The 15,238-nt window shown below is 28.3% G+C and overlaps 3 protein-coding genes across 7 annotated transcripts in view; all 3 read right to left on the bottom strand.

The window, feature by feature from the left end:
- Window positions 1-1,224: 1,224 nt before the first annotated feature.
- LOC143898422 (uncharacterized) lies at window positions 1,225-5,831 on the bottom strand. Of its 5 annotated transcripts, none has more exons than XM_077407888.1 (9): window positions 4,784-5,831; window positions 3,664-3,783; window positions 3,333-3,450; window positions 2,949-3,039; window positions 2,687-2,803; window positions 2,522-2,612; window positions 2,095-2,240; window positions 1,757-1,889; window positions 1,225-1,663 (listed from the first exon to the last, which is right to left on the bottom strand). In XM_077407888.1, exons 1-9 carry the CDS (start codon window positions 4,925-4,927, stop codon window positions 1,613-1,615), a joined length of 1,011 nt encoding a protein of 336 aa, XP_077264014.1. In that variant the 5' UTR covers window positions 4,928-5,831; the 3' UTR covers window positions 1,225-1,612. The 5 variants fall into 5 exon arrangements, with proteins under 5 accessions (XP_077264014.1, XP_077264012.1, XP_077264013.1 ...); XM_077407886.1 differs by having other exon boundaries at window positions 1,228-1,663; window positions 2,949-3,207; window positions 4,784-5,830; XM_077407887.1 differs by having other exon boundaries at window positions 1,230-1,663; window positions 1,757-1,823; window positions 2,949-3,210; window positions 4,784-5,830.
- An 838-nt stretch (window positions 5,832-6,669) lies between these two features.
- On the bottom strand, window positions 6,670-12,024 carry LOC143898472 (uncharacterized). Its single transcript, XM_077407984.1, has 9 exons — window positions 11,170-12,024; window positions 10,963-11,079; window positions 10,714-10,831; window positions 10,035-10,293; window positions 9,747-9,863; window positions 9,581-9,671; window positions 8,875-9,020; window positions 8,246-8,378; window positions 6,670-8,168 (listed from the first exon to the last, which is right to left on the bottom strand). Exons 1-9 carry the CDS (start codon window positions 11,311-11,313, stop codon window positions 8,118-8,120), a joined length of 1,176 nt encoding a protein of 391 aa, XP_077264110.1. The 5' UTR covers window positions 11,314-12,024; the 3' UTR covers window positions 6,670-8,117.
- A 1,400-nt stretch (window positions 12,025-13,424) lies between these two features.
- Window positions 13,425-15,238, bottom strand: part of LOC143898473 (uncharacterized) — a 3,471-nt gene continuing 1,657 nt past the window's right edge. The window contains exons 4-9 of the mRNA XM_077407985.1: window positions 14,803-15,055; window positions 14,557-14,670; window positions 14,392-14,482; window positions 14,027-14,172; window positions 13,690-13,822; window positions 13,425-13,553 (exon numbers count right to left, since the gene is read on the bottom strand). Of these exons, the coding sequence (XP_077264111.1) occupies window positions 13,503-13,553; window positions 13,690-13,822; window positions 14,027-14,172; window positions 14,392-14,482; window positions 14,557-14,670; window positions 14,803-15,055 (788 nt within the window). The 3' untranslated portion in view covers window positions 13,425-13,502. The remainder of the gene's footprint in view (window positions 13,554-13,689; window positions 13,823-14,026; window positions 14,173-14,391; window positions 14,483-14,556; window positions 14,671-14,802; window positions 15,056-15,238) is intronic.

Below are 15,238 nucleotides of genomic sequence, written 5' to 3'. Positions count from 1 at the left end.
ATAATATTATTTCTTATGTCATTGACTACCGGAAGAAATTTAAATATTTTAATTATTATATTATTTATATATAGAAGAAAAGTCCAACGTGTCGATAGCAAATTACAGATTAAAAAATCTTGAAAGCAATGTTTGACGTAGAACTACGTCTTTCTCCGCGGTATGGGGGGTATCCACGGATGCAACGATGTATATAACGAAAATATGTCACACTTTGAACGTTTAGATCTTCGAAATTAATAATCGTAGAGTAATCATTGACATCTCATTTTAAAGCTTAAGAAATCCCATTTATGATAAATCCAGCCCGAACTCTCTATTTCTTTCCGTTTAGATATAGTAGCGTTAGAAAGTTTAGCTAAATTTCTTGTAGATGCAACGAAAACATGTCACACTTTGAACGTTTATATCTTCGAAACTAATAATCGTAGAATAATAAATGACATCTCATTTTAAAGCTTAAGAAGTCCCATTTATGATAAAACAAAACCGAACTCTCTATTTATAACCGATTTTCTTGAAATGGATTTATTATAAGAACCTGACGTTTGTCTGTATGTCTGTATGTCTGTCTGACCGCGAACTATTCATTCGTTAATAGACCGAATTTTAAAGAATTATGTATGAAATAGGGGTAAAATTTTTCGGGAATGACGGTGGTGGGGTTACTTTTTTGATACCGATTTTCTTTAAACCGGTTGTGTAGTTTTTTGTTATATTTTCGAAAATAATAATCGTAGAGTAATAAATAAGTTGTCATTTGATAGCTTATATAGTCTCATTTTTTCTCTAAAGTTTAAAAAATCTCTAAAAGGTGTTACCGATTTTTTTCTTGCAACGTTTTCCGCGAACTACTCATTTGTTAATAAGCCGAATTTTCAAGAATTATATATGAAACAGAGGTAGACTTTTCCGGAAATGGTGGTGGTGGGGTTAATTTTTTGATACCGATTTTTTTTTTAACCGATTGCGTAGTTTTCGATGCCAATGTGTTTCTTATATTCTGAAACGTCGAAATATCGCATTAAAAAAATGCAAAATTGCTAATAATAAAGGGGGTTGCCAATATCTGTTTAAAAAAACAGCCAAACTTACCAAAATTTCTATAACTCAAGAACTGATTAACTAAATTTTAAAGAATTATATATGAAATAGGGTTAGAAAAAACTGAAGAATATAATGAAATTAATAAAAATTGTTTTATTTACTTTACCATTGTTTATTTTTTCGTGCTTTTTATAATTCTACGAATGTATTACCACAGAATTCAATCTTAATGTTGCAAAAATATTAATGCTGATAATATGTATTTGTCTAAAAGTAATGTCCATAAATATATCTCTAACAGAGAGAATTAAATTTAAAAAAACAATGCAACGTTAATTAAATTACTAACACGACGTTTTTGATTAAATAATTTTATGTGGGATATTTTACATCTCTGTTGCATTTAAAATGTTTCACGTTTTATCAACAATACTTTTAATTAATCTGTATACTCAACATTATAAATATCTTAATTTTACAAAATATGAAATTAAAATATCAGGAATTTTTATTTTATTATATATACATGTTTATTCTTATTTAATTAGATTTTATTTTTTGCTTATTACTGTACAGAATACATAACAGTAAAGTAAGATACCGAAGCCTTCACCAGCTATAAAGAAAAATATTGTTGAGTATGTGTTCATTTATATTACGTTTACATCAAATACATATATTTCAACACATGCATGACCCATTTTCTTACCGTCGCAAAACATTCTAACGATCCAATAAACAATCCACCGACACCCAAAGTAAAGTTTTTGGCGTTTCTTTGCAACAGAAAAAGTATAATTTTTTGAATGTGTAAGGGAGCTAGATACCATTGAATGCTGTATCTATGAAGTTCAAATCCAATAAATTTAAAAAATCGATAATAAAAAAGAAAGAAAAATACATAAATAGTATTCCGCACATTTTGTTTAATTTATACGTAGATAACGTGCTAGTGTTTATTTTGAAATTATAAAAACATTATTTATAAAATGTGCATATAAATATACATATTGTATATAATAATATCTCATTGAAAAAATCTCTTACGCAGTAATGAATACGTGATTAGTGTGATTTATAACATCTTGCCCGATATAGTTGGAAATAAACATGTATAAAATACAGGATATTACGGATATAGCGGGAAATAAACATTCGTTGATGTTATCTTCAGATGCCCTAATCTGAAAAATCTAATACACGAGTTTCGTGGACATACTCAATTATTTATTGTAGTAGCAAATTGCTTCATTCTATTAAATATGCTATATATAAATTATACAAATAATGAAAAATAAACTAAATTGTTTAAATAATAAAAATTATGATTGTTTGTAAAAGATAATTTTATACGCGAAATTTTTTAGTCAGAATGTTTTTTATCGAAAAAAACATTCTTTTTTAACACTAAATTGTAAATTATAAAATATCATATCGTTCGAATATTTTTTTAGAAAACTATTGTAAGACTTACTCGGAAAAGGTTGAGGCTCAAAGAAATCACTCCAACTCCTATTAAGCAAAACAGCATTATCTCAAATTTAGATACCAACAACTCAGACAATCTTCAAACATAAATAAATATTGTATAATTCTTGTTGTATAATTTTTATATGTAAATATAATTTTATATACTAACTTCATAGCTTGCCGATGAATATCAATGGCACTTATTATTTCTTTAAATATCAAATTCTCATTTTTTAAAGTCATATTTTGCAGCATATTGATCTTCATTACGCGTTTAATACGATAACTATAAAGAATGCATTTATCAAAAATAACCTTATCTCTTTTGCTTTCTAAAAGTAAATTTTATCTTTAGATTTATCCAAAATAATTAATTTTGTTTAGAATTTAGAATTTTTTAATCTTCTCTATAGTCTTCTCGTTCGATATACCTTGAGATCCTAAACATTCCGCAAGTATGTTGGAGATATGCTATAAGCATCGTTCCTATCGCTATCATCGCGGTACTTCCTATGCATAAAGCTGCACATATGTGCAACACGATTAAATAAAAATATTTTTCTTGATCGATAAAATATTCCGTTGTAATAAGCAAATGACGAGATTCAGATACGTTTCTCGATAAAACGACGTCGTAGATATTTGACCAAAATTGGGCAACAATAAGAGCAAATACGCTACAAATGGCAACTACTACAAACAGTTATAAAAGAATTCTCATACAAATTTCTGCATGTAAAACTATTCAAATTGCTTTTTATATTATGCGTGTGACATAGAAAGTATTGTAATGTAAAATTAAAAATTTATCTTACTAATGAGTGTAATCGTGTACCATTTGCCATTGTCACTATACTTTTCTATAATAATGTTTTCATATTTATCTCTTAGACCATTGTATGTATATTGAAGTTGCGTCAGTAAATCTTTCACCTGTCAGTTCAACAATTTATTACACTAGCTTAGGATATCTCAAAAAGAATGGCCAATTATCAAAATATATATTTTTTTGAAATATAAACATATATACATATATAAAATTAAAAATTAAAAGTGAGTGTATATCTATACGTATATAATATAGATATAGTATACAGGCATTACGCACAAACGAAGTGAAAATATCTGTTATAATAGCCAACTTACGTTTTCAATATTAGCAGCAAATGCGATGTATTTTATTAGAAAGAAAATAAAGAAAAGTGTAGTAGAAAAAACCTTAATGGCAAAGTCGGAAGTATATTTAACAGTCAAAAATGAAGTAAACTAAAAACAATAAATTTATTAAAATACTAATATTAAGACATCATTTCTTTGGATATTCAGTAATTCAGTTACGTATTACACTTTTTACTACACAACTTTTAAACATAATGTTTTTATTAATATCTTCATATGTGATAAATGAAAAATTTTGCACTTAAATAATTATAATATAGATTATAATATAGATAATATGTAATAATTATTAAACAGATATAAAATTATTTTCTTTGTCAGTAAAAATTAACAAGAGTGATTATTTGACCAAACTGACGTTTAATATCGTAGTGTTACATTAATTCATTCGACGTTTCGACGCTAGTTTTGTGTCCTTATCAAGAGTTTACTAAAACAACGAAGTCATGTTACATAAAAAATATATCGCACAAGGAACAAAGAACGTAGAAAGGGAAATAAATACCTGTCCCATATTAAAGATTAGCCGCACATAAATTTTTTTTGTAGTTTTAACACTTTGTCAAATTTCAATGTGAAGGATCCACGATCCATCCTTAATTAATCGTACGATGTAGCACCGAAACAATACATAACCGGAACAGAGACGTGCGAGAAACGTCGTTCCGAGTCGGAGGACGGAGTCTAACTAATTTGTAAATACCCAATACGCGGATCCTTCACATTGAAATTTAACATAGTGTTAAAACTGCAAAAAAATTTATGTGCGGCTAATCTTTAATATGGGACAGGTATTTATTTCCCTTTCTACGTTCTTTGTTCCTTGTGCGATATATTTTTTATGTAACATGACTTCGTTGTTTTAGTAAACTCTTGATAAGGACACAAAACTAGCGTCGAAACGTCGAATGAATTAATGTAACACTACGATATTAAACGTCAGTTTGGTCAAATAATTACTCTAATTATTAAACATATAAATTATAATATATAAATTACGTGTTAGTAAAAGATCACAAGAAATATCAATTAGTTACAACTTATCTTATACCTTATATATAGTAATAATATTAAAATATTACCTTACTTGAAACAAAATAGCGCTTGTCAAAATACTGAGGAAAAAGATGAAGTGAAGACGGACGAGTTTTGATTGTTTATAGGGCCACAAACCCATAACGAGCAGAAGAATCCTGTTAAGACTGAAATATTGGGTCTCAATGCAGATCATATCTCTATGAACTCCAGAACATAACTGCGAAGAGAAAGAATATCTTTATTCCTTCCTTTTTGTATTTATTGATTAGGTATCCCTTCTCTTTTTCGGCGTAAATTTTAGTGCAATTTTCTTAATTCCATTCGTATATGCAGCACATAATACAGCACGGAACACTCGTATTTTAAATTTCTCAGAGTAAGGTCTATGATTAAGCGATCGATGTAATTGCGTAGAAAAATGGGTGTTTTCTTTATTATAAGAAAAATAATAGAACACTCTTGAAAGAATGACTTGCGCAGAAACCGTAGGAGATCCGCGCAAGCGTATTCAGCACATTCCGATATTTTAATCTTCTCGCTTCATTCACATTTGTGCTATCATAAGATACGTTTCATCTTTAGGAAAACGTTTGTTCTTTCACTACCATTTCAAGAACATTCCAAGTTGTCGTTGAAGGTAATAAGATTCTTCTCTCAAAGAGTAGAAACATATTTCTGTTTTTTCTCCTATATTTTCATTATTTTCTGTAATACATCACAAAAAAGGTAAGTGAAAGAATGAACATAGAAAATACAATACAAAATCTTGTAAATATGAACGATTATCTTTTTGTGTTTTGCGATTCGTGAATTGAGTGTACACATTATAACAAAAAATATAAGAGTGAAAATGAGATTAATATAGTAAAAGTTAATATAAAGTAGATTGTACTCGGTAAACATCAATTGATAGTGACATTAAAAAATTGTGCAAATTAGAAATTTGCACTTGGCTTCCTCATAGAGGAAGTGATGTCTTAAGATGCTAATACGGCCCTCTGATTGGCTGATGACGCCTTAAGACTATATCTAAGACGAGCTTGGATATAAATATAAGGCTCGACTATGAATACCAGCCTTAAAGAATTATATATGAAATAGAAATAGAAAAAAAACTGAAGAATATAATAAAATTAAAAAATTTTGGTAAAATTTTTTAACAGAAATCGGTAACCCCTTTATTATTAATAATTTTTATTAATTCTATTATATTCTTTAGTCTTTTCTACCCCTATTTCATATATAATTCGTTAAGATTTGGTTGATCAGTTCTGGAGTTATAGAAATTTCTGTAAATTTGGCACAGCTTACATACATACATACACAAATACCGACATTTTTTTTAATGCAATATTTCGACGTTTTAGAACACTCTGAACATATTGACATTAAAAACTCAAAAAACAATCTTTTCTTTGGTTTCTGCTACCCCTATTTTATATATAATTTTTTTAAATTTGGTTGATTAGAGCCAATTTTATACGCAATCAAAGGTTTATATACGAATTTACGAAAACAAAGCTTCCTCTATGAGAAAGCAAAATTGAAATTTGACGTTTGAAGATACCAATCTTAAAATTTCTCTTTTATGTAGTAGTAAATTTTCCTGTGGCAATATATATATATATATATATATATACATATTAAAAAGGGAAAATTAAACTTAACACAAACGCAAAATAGATTTGTATATACTTTGTATAAAAAAAATCTCATAATGCATATTTTATTTTAATGTTGTGTGAAGGTGTGACATGTACCAGTATCTTTGATTAAATAATTTTATTTCGAAAATGTCTTATATCTCTTTAAATAACATCTCTGACATCTCTATATATATATATATATATATATATATATATAACCAAGCTTTAAATATTCATAACTATAGTACCACCAAACTCAAACATTAATTAATTTTTACTACTTGGTTTTGTACTAATTATTGTATATCTATATCACATTTTTATTTATCTTTGCCTTATCGTGTAGAATATATGAAGGTAAAGTATAAAATACCGAAGCCTTCATCAGCTACAACGAATGATAACGTCCATTTATATTATGTTACTTCAAATATATTTTGATGCATAATATATAATAATATATAAGAAAAGATTCTTACCGTGGCGAAACACTCTAATAATCCAATAAATAATCCATCGACAGTCAAAGTAAAATTTTTGGCGCCTCTTTGCACTAGAAACAGTATTAATTTTTGTACATGTAACGGAGCCATGTACCATTGAACATCGTATCTATCCCATGTCATTATTTAAATTGTTAGTTGTAAAAACATATTGTAGAAATGTCTACTTGAATAAAAAGACAAATATATCATAAACTACGAACTTACATTGTCGATATTAACAGCGAACACGATGTATTTCATTATAAAAATAATTTTAAAAAGTATGATACAAACAACCTTAATGATATGGTCGGAAGTACATTTCGAACTTACAAGTGCTGTAAACTGCAAACAATAACGTAGAATTTCTAAATTACTAATTGCAGTTTGTGCAGATAATAATAATATAGAAAATATTTCATAGTCGTAACTAAACAATTATAATATAAATTATATCGTGTACACTAAACTTTTGACATGCCCCTATATAAGAAAAAATCAAGGCACGGCAAATATCCGGCGGGGGCAAGAATATATACGCAACCGTCAATAATGTTCAACGGAACCGCGCCGCCCTAATCTATTGTAACGCTTTAATCATAAATCATAAGCAATCGTGGTCGTAAGGAAAGAAGCTACCGTAAACGTGTTGTGCAGTGTATATATAAAATCGTAATGCGTTATAAAGTTGTGTTGCACAACAGCAAATGGCGAAACAGAATGTCAAGGGCCAAGTAAAGCTGTTACGACGAGCGCGGAGCGCTTATACGATTAACATTATAATAGATGTAGATGGACCACTAAGAAGACATTGCCGGACACGGGTTGCTTAACAAAAATTGTTCAATTTACCAAGATTTAACACCTTTTTAAATTTGTCGCAAATGTCCGGAAACATTGTATATATAATCATTGATACTAAATGAAATATATAAGATTAGTATTTAATGTTTAATTAAAATTGCGCAATAAAATATCATGTTTGGAAGCAAAGTAGAATAAATAAATATATTTTTTTTTGTTTTTATTTACAGTAGAGTGGAAACAAAATCTATGATTTCAATGCACCAAAGATACCTGATATACTAATATCTTGATTTCAATAATTTGTATCTTCTATTATCTTTCATAACAGTTTTTTATAAATATCTAAACTGCATTTTGAAAAAATTTGTATTTTCTAAATATGAATATGTTGCTTCTTGATTAATTACGCTCTCACCATGCTGTTACCGAATTCACACTTGCTTCATCATCGTGTAGAATATATAACAGTAAAGTAAGATACCGAAGATTTAACCAGCTGTAATTAAGAACGTTTTTTTTTTCATAACAATTATTTCTAAAATGATACTTTTGAGATATTTTATATCATCTTACCGTGGCAAAACATTCTATAGATGCACTAAATAATCCACCAACATTCAAAGTAAACTCCTTGGTTACTCTTTGTAATAGAAATAGTATCATTCTTTGTATATGTAACGGGGCTCTATACCACTGAACGTTATACCTATAAATTTGAACATAGATAACGAATTGCTAATTGATTTAAAAAATTTATTACTTTTATATAGCATAGCATGTACTCTAATTTTGTTCTACAACTATATTCTAAATCTGATATTCATTCTTAATCCGTTGTGGTCACATGAGGTCCAGTGGACCCCAGGTTTTTTTTAAAGTATACTATTTTGAGAGTAAAACGCAGAAAGTTTTTTTGCTTTATCTCAAAAAATTTTGATGAATATTTTTGTGAAAAAAGTCAAATTTTTTTTGCGTTTTTTTAACATAAAAAATTTTTTTAAATTATTGGATTATAAAGAGGAAGTCACACACATAAACTAGATTCCAGTTCAAGGTTTGAGTTGATACATCAAAAAGAACGCAAATGGCAACTGTTGTGGGGTTCATTGGACCCCGTGTGACCACTACGTTATTTTTAGAAGGTGTGACCACAACGGGTTAAAAAGCAAACGTTTATATCTATCTCATGAAATGTTTCTTACGCAGTAAAAAGGACATCATTATTGTGATCTATTATATCCTGCCCAATATAGTTGGCTATAAACATATATATAATACTGACAGATACACATAGCAGCGGGAAAAAAAATTCTTCGACATTATTTTCAGATGAAGCAATCTGAAAAATCTAATATACAAATTTTATGGAAATTGTCGATCTTTTTTATATATACTTCTTAATACTATCTATTAATACTATTAATCAATAAATAATACGCAGTGTAAACTTCGTTTTTTTTTTATAAAGCTATTTTCTTAAAACTAAGGATAAAAATATATTATATAGAATTGGAAATTTGCTTTTTTGCAGTTTGCTTTGATTAATGAGAAATAGCACAAGAGGGGTATAAAATATAATACAAAGACTGTCTAAAAAATATGTAGATTAGCGATATTATTTGAAAAATATCAGAAACTTATGTTATTGTTATATATCTTCAACACTGAATTTTATAATACAATATGCATCTTCTCTACTCGTGATTTTTATTTTAATGATATGTAGTATATGTACAGTTAAGCATCTAAAATTTTGCATTCGTCACTTCGAATTATTTATATAATAATTGTTATTGAAGGTTTATAACTCTGGCATCAGTTTGTCGATTCTTGCTATACATACTGAATAGTACATATTAATATATATAGTTACCGAACGTACATCATAACACAAAATAGAAAACATACTTGAAATAGATTTAGAGTTAAGCAAGCCACGCCACACACTATTAAACAAAACATCATTATCTCGAATGTGGATAGCAAGTGTTTGGACAATCTTTAAAAACAAAAATATATATATATATATTACTAAACATATTAAATGTATATATTTATGAACGTGAATACACACTTCATAGCTTGTCGGTGAATGTCGACAGCACAAATTATGCCCTCAGTCATTAAGATTTTATTTTTCAGCGTAATATTTTGTCGAATGTTGATATTTATTGCATGCTTGATACGATAGCTGTAAATGTTTGTGTCATAATTATACAGTAACACACTGAATGACGGTTTTTCAGCTAAAACCACACCTTTACATTTTACAATTATTTTTTAACACATTATGTTGTTTAATGATAACAAATTTTGGTTACAATTCAAATTATTATAATCGTTCCTACGTCTATTTTCGCACCAAGCAATTCTAAACATTCCACAGATACACTGCATCAATGTAATGAGCATTGTTCCTATTGCTAATATCGAAGCCCACCCGACGCAAATTACTGCATTGAAATGCAGCAGAATCAAATAGAAATACTTTTCCTGATCGATAAAATATTCCATCATAATTGGCAGATGACGTAATTGAGATACGTTTTTCGGTAAAACGACAAGAGTATTCAACCAATATTGGCTGGTAATAATGACAAATGCGGTGCTAACAGCAAATACTAAAAAATATCAAAAAACATTTTTGTCGTTAAAATTTCTACTATATATGCTTATCAAGATCTATAGTGTTTAATACGCGCACATACATATATAAAATTTATATTGTTACGTATAAAATTATATATAAAATTTTGTTATTCTGTTAACTCATTTATAATTGATTTCTATTTAGAACTACTTTATTATTTCTATCAATTTGTACATACAATTGCAATTCACATTATGCAATTTGTACAATATGTCACTAATGTGTTACTAATCATTGTAAACGCATGTATACGGCAAATACTTTAGTAGATTTGTGTGATATAAAAGTATGGAAAAATATATCATAATATGTCGAAATCGACTTTGAAATATTCATATCTTATACGTTAAATAATAATTTTAAGCATAGATCTAGAAGTATATTGTTTTACTTGTAAGTATAATCGTATAACGTCTTGCACTGCAACTATATTCTTTTATGATAGCAACTTCGTTTTTATCTTTTAATTGACTATATATATGTTGAAATTGCATCAGTAAATCTTTTACCTGTTATTCCAATAATTTTATATATTGTCTCTGTATATAACTATATAAGATAATAGTTTCTAATATATAATAATAATAATTCAATCGACACAAATGATTATACTGCGGAACACATACTCTTATAAACTTACAGCTTCGATGTTAATACAGAATGAGTTGTATTTTATTAAGGAAACAATAAATAAAGATGCGGAAGATAGAACCCTGACGAGATTTGACGTATATTTTGATGTCATTAGCGTTGTTAACTACCGGTAATAATTTTATTTATAATTATGAACTATTTCATAGTGAAGCGGTAACTTTATATAATGTTATTAGTTATACTCTATTCTTACCTGAAATATAACACCCGCTGTCAGAATAGTAGAGAAGCAAATAAACTGCAATCGTGTCAATTTAGATTGTTGATAGGGCCACAAGCCGATCACGAGCAATAGAATTTTATTGAAGCTAAAAAACTGAATTTCTAAAGGAATCATTTCTTTGCAACGTCCGGCATGCGACTGATTACGAAAAAGTCGAGTACAATTATCCCTCCTTCTTTTTCATCGATCGACTAAATATTCTCTCTTATATGTGAATTTTAGCGTGAATGCCATAATTTGCATAATGTAAGGCTATACAAATTGCCATCGTAGGATCAGAAACTTATTCATATTTTAACAGCGTTTTTTTGCAATAAGAATTACGAGAATTATGATTAAGGTATCGATCTGCCATCAAGGAAACTTGAACAGATATCTTCTTTTAATAAAAAAAAAAAAGAAAAGAAAGACGTTTATGAGAGAACAAAAGTCACGCAAGCGCATATCCTCTTTTTTACCGCAATAACTTCATTCCCGTATGTACTCTCGCAAGATACGTTTCGTCTTTGAACATGTCATTTTTAAACATAGTGATTAGATCAATGATAATATCTTTATATGTTATAAAATATTATTATAATTATAGATATTTATAATTGATAAACAGCGTACGATTGACACACACACACACACACACAATTGAGCAGGTATTGAATATCATGTTACCTATCAAATAATATTATTCTATACCAGCCATGTTCACCCTTTTATTTATCTTTAATTTTTTTAATATTTAAAATATTTGAACCTTGTTATTTATATAGACATATTAAAATATAACAATAATTTATTACTTATCAAAGTAAAGTCCAATTCGTGCTAATAACATCATATACGGGAAAAATATATCGAATATATTTGAACTGATATCTATATCTATATATATATATATATATATATATATATATATATATATGTGTGTGTGTGTAGGTCCATATGTAGGACATCAATTTTTTCCAGGACAGTCCTGGAAACTGCCAAATGTCCCGGAATATACCGATATCAAAAATAAAAGTTCCGGAACATACTTCCGGACCTACATATATATATATAATTCAATCAACGCCCAGCCCAAACCCTTAAACCTGAAAACATGAAATACGAGGAATATATTCCTTCCATAACATAAGCCCCCATTAAGAAGGGATTTTTAGAAATTCGACCCCTAACAGGATGAAAAAGGGTAAAACGTGTTTTCACGGATTCCTCAATATCTTTTAGGCCCGATGAGATATCGACTTGGTTTTTGCTTACAAAGGTTACTCATACAAGTGCATAAAAACATAATTCAAGATTTTGCTCTAATCAATCCTAAAAGAGGCAAATCTAAATTTGGAGATGAATTATAAAATCCTTCGCATACGGTAGCGAAGCACGAGTGTATCAAGCTAGTTGCATATAAAAGAACTCAGACAGCAAAAAAACGTCATAAAGATATCTTTAAGATGTCTTTTAGACAAGTATATCTGAAAGATGTCTTTACGACGTCTTTTAGACATGTGTACTGTCTGAGAATTAAATTTCTTTGTCCATACTTGATGTGCATACAATACGTACAATATATAATCCTAATGCATTTGCAAATAATTGACGTTTTATGCGTTAAAATATTTAAATATTAAACGTTCTCGATTTTCTTTAGTAGCAAAACTTCACACAAGCTAAATTACATAGTCAAAAATAAAATTTTGAGTAAATATTTAAATTATTAATCCCACCTCCAATGTTTTTGATCTTAACATGTATTGTTAGTTATATATTCTTGAGCAATGTTTAAAAGATTTTTGCCGGCAGTCAATGTTGATTAAAAAATTATTAATAAAAAAGTTACAATTAGAGTAGGATTGGGTTAGATTAGGTTTTTTGGAAATGGAAATACACTGTAAGCACCGAACGGTGTGGGATATAAACCTTACTTCGCGTGGAAAGTTGGAAACCCATGTGGGACCATACAATGATAAACTTCGTTTCGCTTCCGAATCAAGGTCTCGATATGTTTTTCAATATCATGGCTTACTTCTATATACTGATACGTGAATAATGTTTGTAGAAATTACTTAATAAATTTAGCTGCTGCAACTTTTTTTGTTAGTAACTTTTTAATAAATAATGATCGCCGACTAAAACCTCTTGTGAGTTTATGTTTTATGTTCTTGATCATCATATGTGAAGACATCGAGGATGACACCAGTAATCTGCATATTTACTGCATAGAATTTTCTGTTTTCTAAATATAAAATGCTAATTTATTTTATTCAAAAATACAGTTTTTTCATGTGCTTACTTGATTTATATTTGTCTCGTCACTGTGTAGATAACATAACAGTAAAGTAAGATACCGATGCTTTCACCAACTGCAATCAAAAACATGATTATTGTTACACTTGTTTTTAATATACTATCTAATATAGTCTAAAAAAACACTACTCTCTAAATCAGTGAATCAGTGAATAGTCACTGATTCAGATTCAGAGAGTACATGATTCTTACCATGGCAAAGCACTCTAAAGATGGAGTAAACAATCCACCGACATTCATAGTAAAAATTTTAGCGCCTTTTAACAACAAGAAGAGTATGATTCTCTGGATGTGTAAAGGAGTTACGTACCATTCTACTCTGTATCTATTATGAAAATTATAAGGACGAGAATAGAAAATTTAAGAGAAAAGTAGAAAGATTTACGAATATTGTTTATCATTTTACATTAATAATTACAATACTTGTTAAGTATTAACTTCTTTACTTTCTTTACTTGTTTACTTTAGATAGCAAACTGTAAAATGAATCTTCTTGTAATTATACATATATCGTGAGAAAGCCCCTTACACAGTATCAAAAACGTAATTATTGTAATCCGTCATATTTTGTCCAAGAGAATTTGATATAAAGAGAAATAGAATATTAACACCTGCAAAGATCATAGGCCATAAAGCTTTTTTAGTAGCTTGCTCGGATGACACAATCTGAAAGATCTGAAATACAAATCTCACGACTGCAATCAATTTTTTGCACCATAATTGTCCTTAATATCGATTTATATAAAATTGCTACGCAAGTTTGATTAATAAGAAGTATCAGTATATAAAATTTTCTCATGTAGCATAAATTTCTCAAGTATATGTATGTTATGAAATGTCTATTACCCGTTCAAGAAATAAAATGAATATAAGAATAAAATCTCTGAAACTTACATGGACCAAGTTGAAACATAGTGAAATTACAAAGATCTGTGCTAAACAGAAGAACATTATCTCAAATTTGGATATAAAGTATTTGGATAATCTTTAAAAATAAGAATTTGTTGTTACTACGTATATTACATGTATATACTATTATACATACTTATGGATACTAACTGTATGACTTGTCGATGAATATCTACAGCGCTAATTAAATCTTCAGATTTTGAAATTTTGTTTTTCAATGTAATATTTTGCTGAATGATTTTTACCGCGCGTTCAATACGATAACTGTAAATAATATAGTTTTTTAATAACGTAATTCTTTGTTTGCGCAACGTAAATTCAACACATTTTTTTAACACAGTTTTATCCGCAACACCGCAACTTAAATTTTTCTGGCATTTTAGGTTTATTTTATACCTGGATATTTTAAACATTCCACAGAAAAATTTTAAAAATGCAATAAACATTGCTCCTGTTGCTATCATCACAGTTCCACTTATACCTAATGCTATATTGATATGTAGTAGAATTAAAAAGAAATATTTTTCCTGATCAACAAAATATTCCGTTACAAATTGCATGCAATGTAATCGAGTTGCATTCGTTGATAGATCATCATCAGACAAAGTCCAAAATTGAATAAAATTAAGAGATCCGCAGATACCAACCACTAAAAAATATTAGAAAATAATTTGATATTTGAATTTCTATTGTATAACGTAGAACTTTCAAATTATTTTACATATAGCATGCCTACATGAGTTACAAAATATTAATGTTTTTTAACTTTCATCAATATTTATTGCGCAATTGATATAGCTATTCATAATTTTATTGAATGTAAACATAGAGA

Source organism: Temnothorax americanus, unplaced genomic scaffold, assembly GCF_048541705.1.
Source record: "Temnothorax americanus isolate GAGA-0224 unplaced genomic scaffold, ASM4854170v1 Scaffold23, whole genome shotgun sequence".
NCBI classification, from domain to species: Eukaryota; Metazoa; Arthropoda; class Insecta; order Hymenoptera; family Formicidae; genus Temnothorax; species Temnothorax americanus.
The sequence above is the reverse complement of the archived record's forward strand: the minus strand, read 5'-3'. Positions and strand labels throughout refer to the sequence as shown.